General features: G+C 47.9%; 1 protein-coding gene across 1 annotated transcript in view; it reads right to left on the reverse strand.

The window, feature by feature from the left end:
• Positions 1-12,085, reverse strand: part of VMA12 (vacuolar ATPase assembly factor VMA12) — a 62,740-nt gene that overhangs the window by 25,210 nt on the left and 25,445 nt on the right. The window contains exons 4-5 of the mRNA XM_078680130.1: positions 2,390-2,432; positions 1,624-1,736 (exon numbers count right to left, since the gene is read on the reverse strand). Coding sequence (XP_078536256.1) covers positions 1,624-1,736; positions 2,390-2,432 — 156 coding nt within the window. The remainder of the gene's footprint in view (positions 1-1,623; positions 1,737-2,389; positions 2,433-12,085) is intronic.

The raw sequence follows: 12,085 nt of genomic DNA on the forward strand, positions 1-12,085 counted from the left end.
ACACAAGCCCTGGGTCTATCCAGACTAGACTACGGGAACGCTACCCTCACAGGCACCGCAAAATCCCACCTAGCCCCCATGAGAACAACTCTAAACGCAGCAGCAAGGATGGTCACTGGAGCTAAAAGGCACAATCATATCTCCACCTCCTTGAAAGATCTCAAATGGCTCCCTATTAAAGCTCACTGCCAGTTCAAAACTGCCTGTCTCAATCACAAAGTCATTCACACTGGTTAACCAGTATATTTGGTAGCCAAACTCACCAAGGCAGGCCCGGCAAGAAACCTGAGGAGCACCAACAACCTACTTCTCATTCCCCCAAAGAGGCATAAACAAAAAGCCCTGGTTGGCTCCGGAACTCCCTACCAGCAGATCTCAGAACTAACCCCTCCTTCGTGACCTTCGGAAAAAAAAAAACTGAAGGATCTCCTGCTCGCTACCTTTAACCTTCCGAACTGTACACCGAATTTACAGTTACTATCTAGTAACTCTCGACTTTTTTACCTGCCTTCCAAACGGCAGTCCACTTTGTTCTGTCTGTCTGTTCTTTTTTATTACCTGTGTACATGTTGTAGAGCTCTCCGATACCCTCGGGTCCTGACAGCGCTATATTAAACTCTCTAAATAAATAAAATAAGAAATCCCGGAATATGCAAGTCTTTCGATTTGTGCCAGATCTTTTTGTGCCAGGTCTTTAGTGACCAAAGCCTGATGATTGCTTGAAGGCGATAGTTAAGATGTATCTTTACCATTGAATATTAATATGAAATGCTTGTGTAGAGGCAGTATGAGTGAACGGGTTACCCTACTCCTTTTGTATATTATGTTCTTAGCCTCATACTACTAATCGTAAAGTTGGGGTTGCTGGATCTACTGTCAGACCTGTTTTCTACTTCTGTGCACCCTCTGGCTGTTCCCATTGTCACGTGTGTCCTCCATCTCTTCATCAAAAGAATTTCACATCCTTGAAACACAACAACAATTTGGCTATATCTTAAGGGCTCCCTTAATGTAGTCCATATAAGCGAGACCACTGCTGACCACATTGTCTTCCAAGAGGGCCTTTCCTTGTTCAGGAGTAGAGTGTGGGGACAGTTGGCTTAAAAGCTTCTTTTTACTATGTACTTTCCTACTAGGATGTGTGCAGGTCTTTAAGGGGTCAACTTTAACAGTTTAGAATTTTATCTAGGCTTCGAAGAGGGTCCCACCTTTTGCTTTCACCTGCCCACTCTCAGTTGCCAAGCTCTGAAGAGGTTCCCTACATAAGGCCATATCTATTCCAACCCCCTGAAGAAGTTTTGACCCAGCACCATAATGCAAGAAACTCCAGTTCTGAAATGGTTCCCCACCTTCAGTTGGTCACATCAAGATCCCGAGAGGTCATCATCTTCATCTTGCTCCCAATCCCCAAATTCTGGAGTCATCGCTACCCAAATACACTCAACCCCATGCAGAGCCTACCCTCAGAATTGGCTCCCATGGGGATATCTAGTTCTACAACACACCCAATTTTATTTCTGAAGCAATGCCTAGCCTGTTTTGTCTCTGAACACACATGCAACCAAACATACACACAAATCCACCACCAGCCCAATGTCATAGCTTAACTTTATTTATACTCACCGCTGCAGAATCAGTGAAAATATACTGGCTACCAAGATAAGTACAAGCAAATGTAGCAGCCAAGGTAATCATGAAGTTGAAGATTGTGACAACCACTGCTTTCACCGATCTCACTGTAAAGTAGAGTACAAAAGCAGAGATGTGGTAATGGAGAAAGGTGCAGCTGGATACTTCAGTATGCCTTAGGTCATTGCACCGACAGAAAACAATAATTAGAAGAAAAGAAAAAAAAGACAAACCGGAGCACTTGATGCATAGCTCCATCAAACCTGTCATTAACCATTTCTTGGCCCACATCTGCGCCACCAGCTACTAATCATAATGCTAAATACAACATCTCAGTCCAAGTGCGATGTCTCGCACTATATTCCTCCACCTTATCAAGCAACAGCCACAGTTAACAGCAAAGGCATATTTCATCAACAAATTACACAGATCAGAACACCGCCCAAAAAACTGAATCCAACAGTACAAAGTTTTAATTCACATATTAACCACAGCTAACAGCATAATTTCCCATCTCTGATACCACAACTAAAGTGAAACGCTCTTCAAGTCGATAATTATAAATCACAGAGCTTGACGTCTAGGCACCAGCAGTAAACAGATTAAATTATTTTTTTATGAAACACTCGTGAAAACACTGAACATACCCCACGAGCTCAACTAAGCACCGCATTATAATCTCTCACGAACATGTGAAAACAAAACGATACATGCTGTGAAGAAGTGAAAGTGCCCGTCTTCCCTGTTCTGGCCAACTCACCTTGTCTGCCCAGATCTGCTAGAGTACCATGCCGGGAAAGTTCCTGGACAAAAGTAAGAGATTAAACATGTTATTTTACAGCAGGAACTTAGAATAGGAAGTATGCTGTTCAGTCTAAACAAGAAAACTGTATAGATAACATTTCTTGACAAAGCACAGTATTGCATGTTAAGTTAATGGACAGCTGCTGAAAAGTGGATGACACCTCGAACCTGCATGGGGTCATCAGCAATGCCAGCCTCAGAGATAGGTCTTTTTATTCTTGACAGCTGGCTCGGCAAAGGACATAGATATCCACATGGTGTGGTGACATGTACAAAGAGGGGTCATATCAGGAGGACATAACTTTAAATTTCTGAGAGTTCATGACATCTTGTTTTAACCAGCTTCACTAGTGCTTGAGATCAGTTGAAAATATGTCTGGATAAGCCTATAGAGCAGAAGTTCCCCATTTACATGTCAAAGACAGTCAATCAATTCGGATCACTTTAAAAAAGAATTCAATCCGAAATGCAAGAAGAGCCAGCCTATTCTGGTTAGATGGATTAAAAGTAACTACAGAGTGCCGTTTCTACAAGGTAGGATACATACCGCTGAAGCAGGGGTTCTTTGTGGCAGAGCGCAGCTCTCAGCATATTAGCTGATCCTTTGGTCTCCAGGGTCCAAGTAGCGAAAAGTAAAGATAATTAGAGCTTACCAGGGGCCTTTTGCAACAGAATAAAGAGTGTTGAAGTGATTCTGCCAAGCAAGTAGATTCAATCTGGGCAACAGAGGATTCAAGGTAGAGGCACCCTTAGGAGGGAAATAATGGCTCTTTTGGTACCACTCTGAGGCAAAGTGCTTTTGGGAAATAACTGGTATCCGTACAAAGTGATTAGTGCATAGTGGTCTGATTTAAGTATCCTCTGTCCTTGTGTCTTTCCTCTGCCTCCTGTCCAACTTCCTCCACATTATGTAGAGGCAATTCTCCAACAATGGGCCGGAGAGCCTGCTTCGCCTTATTGCAGCTGAGGGTCTGGAGCAAAGATGGTCAGAGAACACACACACGAGCTCATGGGGACAGGCACATTGTGAGGTTTACTTGCATTTATACCCATATAGCTGCTTTTAGGTGCTGCTAACTATAGTGTCATGATTTCACTACAAAAGATTGCTATACTAGCGCGCTGGTTAAGATGGGCAACTCTTCTTTCAGGGGAATCCATTTTTAAGGTTCAGTTGCCCCTCACAATATCACATACTTCCTGGTGACCCTTGTCCACATCCCACTACATAATTTTGTGTATGGTTACTTTTGGAGCTATATTTTCCCTGTTTTTGCAGTATTGTATTAGCAAGATTTGTAAAGAGACCAAGAAGGCAGACGTTAAAACACCATTTGACAGGTCTGCCTTGTCACTGTGGCACGTATAAAAATAGCACTATCCACAATTAAAAAGAAATACTAAACGCAAGGATCTGTTAAACTGTCAGCCTAATAGAAACACAGGTTTAACATCTATAAAGCACCCAATGAGCCTGAATTTACATTAGACAAATTCCATATCCCAAAGAAAGATGCCCCTATACAGCCTCACTGTCACAGAAGATAGTGTCATTATTAAATAAATATTTACGACAAAAAGATCAGGATGAAAAAAAAGAATGCTAAATATTAATAATACAACTGTGAAATGGACCAGTGGCAGAATATCAAATGGGGGAAAAAGTGCAGGCAACCATTCCCCCAAATAAAATTTGAACCTTTAATAAAAAATCCTGAACCCTGCACACTTTGCAGTGTAGTCACTGGTACCATGGGTTTTGATACTCTATCACTTTATAGTTTTAGTTACAGAGTGCCATCAGACATTAGGACAAAATATTCCAAATGCAAGCAAGCAGCAGAGAAAATGAAGTCTGGAAGAGATCAGACGATATGAAAGAAAACAAACCTGCCAGGCAGGGTGGAAAATAGGGCTCGAGACAGAAAAAAGAGACTAGAAAATCACCATGCCCAAACAAATTGCATTGTAAATTCCCGCCAGTACTGACTTAGGCAGTTATCACATGGTACATATTACGGGATTAACTCAAGGACTTAGATATACCCAATGAGGATCTTATGGTATACTTCATGAGCAATGGGCAAGAGGCGATATCTTGTGGAGAATCAGAGCAGATTGTGTAGGTAAGTCTAATGTTCCTGAGATTATTAACACACCGAAGACAGCAGCAAATGCCAACACCAACAAAATGATGAACTTAGAGAACACTGCATAATGAATGGCATGCATCACTGATATTCAGAAAGATGTGTTACTCACTAGTAGAGATATACTGCAAGGCGTGCAACCGACAGGGCCAAAGACACTGAACCAAATTAAAAGTTGCACCATACACTGCCCTGGCGGCCCTCAACATCATGAACAGGTACAGCCCTGAGACTGGGAATGCAGAGTCCATGGCTTGTGCATTCAAAACTTTTTCAAAGGGATGAGCACCTGTGTTCCTTTCTATATTACAGTTATTTAGGATGTGCTGCTCTAAATAACAATGGCCTACTAGGCTGTGTTTCAACACCTTGAAAAACAAAGAATCAATACAAACAGCAGATCCAAAAGTAATTAAAGTATAAAAGAAAAACAGAGATAAATACTTCAAATACTGCATATTCATTTTTGTTTATCAATATTGGTCTTGTATTTGGTTTATATGTAGTATATACTGAATTCAATAAAGTCTTTTTAACACCAATACAAATGGGACTCTCAGTGACATCACAAGAACTTACAGGATTCCGACACGAAATATCACATAAGTGAGAATGGTGTCAGAACTCGCATTTTCACTTACCAAGCTATGCATTCCTCTCAATGAGCTAGGCAACCATTACACATACAGCCTTCTTTGAGAGAGAGAGAGAGAGAGAGAGAGAGAGAGAGAGAGAGAGAGAGAGAGAGAGAGAGAGAGAGAGAGGTTTGCTTTGCTACTGTTGTGCTGTACCTATTCTGTGAGGAAGCTATCGTCCCTCCATTCATTCAATCACAGTTGCGAAACTATACGTATTGTTTTTCTTGGGGCTCGGCATTAAGTCCCACACAATTCTTTGGGTACCACTAGCTACTCCGACCCAAAACATTGTCTTTACCTTCTTTACATAAGCAGACAATTCTAAAAATATCTTGACAATGGATGGTGATGTTAAAATCCGAAATAGAAAAAATTAAAACATGTATAAAACATATTTATAAAACATATCTCCTTAAAAATTAAATGACAGCTTGCTAACGATAAGCACTTCCAAGAGAGATTCGTGGATGGCACTGCCATCTGTTCCTCAAATTAAGAGGCCAGATGAATTTAACGCAACAGCTCGTCTCATAGGCAGCATAAAAAAATTGGTCACATCTCGCTTCATCTAGGCGCTTTGCTCTGGCTTATTCAGTAAAGGTGCTTTTTGAAGCTCTCTTCATCTGCCACTGGGCCAAGTATAGTTAAGGACATAGATCCATTAACAAAATGCTCTCGGCGGGAGGAGCCTAGCCGGCGACCAAGATGGCCGCGTAGGGAATCGGCTCCGCTGACCCCCCCCCCCCCTTCCCCGCCACTATATCCTGTTATCAATCCTGGGCCCAAGCCCCACTCACGGAATAGGAAACGGAAGCGACGCCCGTCGGTGCTGCCACGAGCCATCTCCGTGATCCGGTGACGGAGCTACGCCAACCGGCAGATCGGGGCTTTGTCCGGCGCGGAAGCTGGGGCCTTGCGTGGCGGTGCAGCCGCCCGAAGGTCATCAACAACGGGGGCCATGGACCGGCAGGGACCAGTCCGGCCTGAAGAACAGGAGTTTTTCTACCCGGGCCAATTGTTGAGCCCCATAGTATTTTCATGGGAAGCGGAGTTGAGAAGGAGGGGCGAGGGCACTAGAGGACACACCTGCCCGGCTCGAAGTTCTGCGAGCCGGGGCCGCAGAGGACTATCGCCGTCCGAGGGTTACCAAACGGTGGCTGCGGACTGGCTATACATATCCGGCCTGAAAACGGAACGGAAGCGTCCGAGGGGGCCCGCATGTGCTGGAAGACACGTCGGAGACATCAAAGAGGAGAGACCTGCCAGGGCCGACTTGGGAGAGATCCCGTTTGGCCGTCTTGCGTTGCCAGCTGATGGAACTGGGTGCATATGGGGCTTGCGGAGTGCACACTAGCGGAGCTGCACCGGAGGGGAAGTGGTGCGAAGTGAGTAGCTGTGGTGTACTCTCGAGATTGGCAAGGGGGCACCGAGGAGAACTTCTGCAAGACCAGCCACAATATAGGAGAGCTCCTGAGGGGTGAGCCAGCCATTGACTTTGTGAAGTGGGACGGCGGAACTCCACAGTGGTGCGGACAGATCTCATCGGAGTGGGCTGCACACCGCAACTGGAGAGGGGACTGTGGAAGTGTCGTGGAGCCCCTGGACTGTTGAGTTTGTCAGGCGTGCTATTGACCGGGTGGCTGGACATGGCCTAGTGGAGGCCCGGGGGACGAGATGAGACCGGGGGAGGCACATCTGTGAGCATCAGGGGTGGGCAGACGTTCTGAGACTCTGACCGCAAGTGTGGAGAGTGGCCGTGTCTGGCCTCGTGGGTTAAGGATGCAAGATGGCGACGAAAACCGACTTGGACGGGTCCCTGCCTCGGTCCTCCAAGGGGTCCAGGAACATCTAATCCAACAAGTTGGATCGCTACACTCTACCTAAGGGGTCCCCGGTGGAATCGAAAAAGGCCCTGTCAGGGGGGGAGGAGGTCACTCTTGCCCCTGCTGAGACAACATTGACGGATCTCATGGCGGCCATCAACGGAGTACAAGCATCCCTGGGCCAGAAAATGGAGGCCCTAGACAACAAACTCAACACTGTTACAATTGAGGTGGGGCTGATACGGGCGGACCTCACAAAGGCAAGCGAGAAGGTGTAGACACTGGAGCTCAAGACGGCCAGCCTGATCGACGATGTGAACCTGCTGCAACAAGAGGTGCGAGACCTCAAGGCCCCAAGAGTTCTCACAGATCGCAAGCTGGATGATTATGAGGGCAGGGCAAGGCGCAATAACGTCCATATTCTTGGGGTGCCCGAAAAATCAGAAGGCCAAACGCCGGATTTGTTCGTCAAAAATATTGTTCTCAACCACCTCAAACCTAAAGGCCTTAGTAATTTTTTCACGGTCGAGCTTGCGCACAGAGTCCCGGGGGGGCAGGCCCAGACCAGGGGCACCCCGCCCGCCCTATGATCGCATGGGTTCTGAATTTTCGGGACAGAAATGTGATCCTAAAGGCGGCTCGTGCTGGGCCCCCTTTGAGATATGAAAATGCGACTCTCTCCTTCTTCCCAGACTTTACTCAAATGGTACAAAAGCAGCATCAGGGCTTCTTGTGGGTGAAGAAGAAACTTAGAGACAAGGGACTAAAATACGCCATGATGTTTCCGGCCCGCCTCCGGGTGGAACTCAATAGGAAGGCCTGGTTCTTTGACAATCCTGAGGTGGTGGCGGATTGGTTGGACAGTACGCACGTGACTGAGACGGAGAGCCGAGATCGAGGAGAGGCGGATGAACAATAAACTAGCGTAAAATGGTGACCGTAGGGCTTAAATTGTAGTATCCTATGAACGGGGGGTGGGACAGGTATGTAACGGATCCCCTGACTTGCCGTGTCAGAAAAGATATTTCGGTGGATTGACCTGTACAGGGGTAGCGATGGCGGGATGGGGGAAGAGGGGGTTGGCGGGCTTGTCCGGGGCCATCCCTCTATTTTCTACCTTTAGTTAGCTGTAGATTAGTGTTGGGGGCGACAGACACACTGCTAGTTAGGGATGAGCGTAAGCTACATGCAGGGGTGCAGGGTGGGGGGAGGGGGGCTGAGAGTTGAGGGTTTTTTTGCATTTAAGGTTCGATTATTTGCAGAATTATTTGCGATTTGTTTTTCTTTTTTTACAGCATCAGGTGACCAAGACAGGATTTACCATTACAATGTCTTCTGGTAGACAGGGATTGGGGATATCCGTGCTCAGTTGGAATGTGAATGGCCTAGGGGACAAGATAAAAAGGGGGATGGTTAGTCAATTGATCAGGAGACACTCCCCGGATGTGGTGTTGCTACAAGAGACGCATCTGGTCGGTAATCGCTGTATGGCACTACACAAGGGAGGTTACAAGTTAGTGGCGCACGCCGGATTTACCACGGGGCCTAGGAGGGCGGGTATCCTAGTGAGAAACTCCTTTCCACTGACTATCTAGGCCACATGGGCTGATAAACGAGGCAGATACATTGGCATCTCGGGCTGTGGGAGGGGAGAATTGTCACTTTGTCTGTGTATGTTCCGCCGGGGCTACAGACGGACACCTTCCGAGACATGTGCGCAATTTTTTTTAACTTTGCCTGTGGGGCTACTGATTGTGGGTGGGGACTTTAATGCTGTGATGGATGGAGACGTGGATGGGCACTCAGCTCGAATTCCAACGCCATCTCTGAGGTGGTTGCCGGATTTCGTAGAAACAACTGGGCTTACGGATGGGTGGAGATTGAGGAACGCAGACAGAGTGCATTACACACACGCCTCTGCTGTGCACCACTCTTTATCAAGAATAGACTATGTCCTAGTACCAGCGTCGCAGGCAACATGGATCCGGGAGGTGCGCCATATGGGCAGGGGGGTTTCCTATCACTCTCCAGTCTGGCTCAGGGTGGAGGTGGGGCAGAGAGATGCGGGTAGGACTGCCCCCATAAATGCATGGCACCTGAGGGACCCCTACTTCCAGAAGGAGGTGATACAAGTCACGGAACGGTATTTCCAAGAAAATGTGGGAACAGTTGAGTCGGCGCAGTCCCTGTGGGAGGCGTATAAGACGGTCATCAGAGGGGAAGTCTTATCATTAGTCTCATGGAGGAGGAGGAGGAAGGGCCGGGCAGAGGTGGACAGAGTGGAGGCAGAATTGACAAATATGGAGGGGGAGGTGTCAAGAGACGCTACCCCAGAGGGATTGCACCGTTTGAGACTCCTCCAAGATGAATACAAGAGCCTGGCTGGTGACAGGGCCAAAGTGCAATATGCAGACACCCATAGTAGGGTCTATGAACACGGCGACAAAGCAGGGAAACTGATCATGTGGTTGGAGAAAGAGGAGTGGGCCTCGAGGTTGGTGCCAGAGTTGCAGATAGGGGACTCAGGTAGGGTGACTGATCCGCAAGTGATTGTAGAAGTGTTCGCTGCTTATTATAGAGCGGTTGTATACATCTGCAGGTAACTATACAGAGGCACAGAATGCGGATATGGTACACGACATCCAAATGCCCGTGCTGTCGGAAGAGGACAGGAAAATCCTAGACTCCCCCCTCACGAACGACGAAGGGGTGCAGGCTATTAGGGTGGTCCATTTCAGGAGGGCCTAGGGCCCGAACGGAATCCCCACAGCTGTATAAACTCAATGCGAATAAGTTAGCACCGTTTGTTCGTGCCATGTTTGTTGAGAGCAAGGGGAAGGGTCAGCTCCCATATGACCAATGAGTAGCAAATATTATTGCTATTCACAAAGAGGGTAAGCCCAGGACACTATGCTCTTCTTACCGGCCAATCTCGCTACTAAACACCGAACCTAAGGTGCTGGCAAAACTGCTGGCGACCAGGCTAGCCAAGGTCATTACCACTCTGATCCACCCGGATCAGTCGGGCTTTATGCCGTGCCGAAATACGGCCCAAAACTTACGGAGGCTGCATGGGATTTTGGGAGGCGCATCAGAGATACACGAACCGGCGGTCCTGTTGTCGTTAGACGCGATCATGGCCTTCGATAGGGTCCAGTGGCCCTATTTATTCAAAATCTTGGGGAAGATGGGTATCGGCCACGAGTTTATAGGCTGGGTCCGTCTCTTGTACACGGGTCCCCTTGCAAGGGTTGTGGTGAATAACCACAAGTCCGCTGACTTCGCTCTGGACAGAAGTACACGACAGGGGTGCCCTCTGTCCCCATTATTATTTGCTCTGGCACTCGAGCCGCTGGCGGCGTGGGTCCGTTGGGACTTATCGATTAGAGGGCTGCATTGGACGCCTGAGTGGGAAGATAAGATTTTGCTGTACGCAGAGGACATTCTGCTTTATCTCACTACTCCCAGGGAATCTCTGATCGGTTTTCTGGATGTCCTGGTAATATTCGGGAAATACTCTGGCTTCGCCATTAACTGGGCGAAGTCAGTGCTTTTCGTCCTCAGCGGAGATCCCCCGGTCATTACGAGTTCCTGCCCATTGCAAGTTGAGCCAGTGGGATTTCGGTACTTGGGCATATATGTGACTATGGACCCGGAGTTGAGATATGATAACAATCTGGGCCCCCCACTGGCCAGATTCCGCAGGGATGTGGCGAGGTGGAGGCCATTGCCACTCTCCCTTCTGGGTAGAGCGGTGCTCTGTAAAATGATGGCCCCTCCCCGCTTCCTATATGCGCTTCAAAATACAATGGATCCGGTACCCTCCTCATATTTCAAGGAAATAGAGTCCCTCCAAAGACAGCTTCTCTGGGAGGGCAGACCCTGTATCGCTTTTTCCAAGCTTACTCTTCCCTGGTATGACAGAGGGATTGGTTTGCCGGACCTCCGGAAATACTACTGGGCCTCTCAACTAGCGGCGATAAGTCACGCTGTCTACGGGTCTCCATTAGTCCCCGGATATGCAATGGATCGCGGTCAGATACCGGGGGGATATTACAAGAGCTTTATATGCTAGGAACGGCCGGTTTCCCCTTGTCGGGCCGCCGGCGCATGCGGTACAAGTGTGGCATGCTGTCACCCGATACCTATAAGTGGGACGGGAGGCTAACTCTGGCGACCCGCTGTGAAATTCTGAGAGACTGGGTAGCCTGTGGAAAACGAAGGGCTTTGATAAATGGGACCTCATCGGGATCTCACAGATTAAGGACGTTTGGGGAAAAGATGAGATCCTTACATTTGACGCTCTACAGAAAAAATATCATTTGCAGGAGAGCGAGCGTTACCGATACCTCTAGGTCAGACAAGCCCTACTTGCAAATATTCCCAGAGACACCACGCCCCCGGAGGCCTCCCCCTTGGAGGATTGGGTATTAGATGGCCATCTCCCAGAAAAAAACTATTTCGTTGATATATAAAAACCTGATCAATCATATGGGGGATCCATTGGTGACTATTAGGGAGCAGTGGGGCGCAGATGGCCTAGTATTGGATGATGAGGACTGGAGGGAGGCAGTCTCCTCCCCGAAAGTAGTGGCCATCCAAATGAGGCTTAGGCTGGTCCAATTGAAGATCCTCCACAGATCTTACACCACAGGACCTCGGCTGGTGCGGATGGGTCTGGCGGGCAGTGTCGGAGGGGGTGCGGGGAGACCGGGACATTTATGCATATCTCGTGGCAATGCCCTGAAATACAGGACTATTGGGTCAAAATCCACGATAAGATCCGAGAGGTGATGGGGGTGGAGTTGGCACTGAAGACCCAAAGATGTGTTCTGAATGTCTGGGAACCTACGGACCTGAACTCATATGGGAAACAGTGGGTGACCCTGGCGTGCATGATTGCTAAATGTAACATTGCTCAGTTGTGGGGCGCCAGTCAGGTGCCCAAGATTGGGAAGTGGATGGAGGACTTAGACTGGTGCATGTTCAGGGAGAGGTCAGTGTATGTTGCCAGGGGTTGCCCCGAGAAATGGGGTAAGGT

Source organism: Lissotriton helveticus, chromosome 3_1 (assembly GCF_964261635.1).
Source record: "Lissotriton helveticus chromosome 3_1, aLisHel1.1, whole genome shotgun sequence".
NCBI lineage: Eukaryota > Metazoa > Chordata > Amphibia > Caudata > Salamandridae > Lissotriton > Lissotriton helveticus.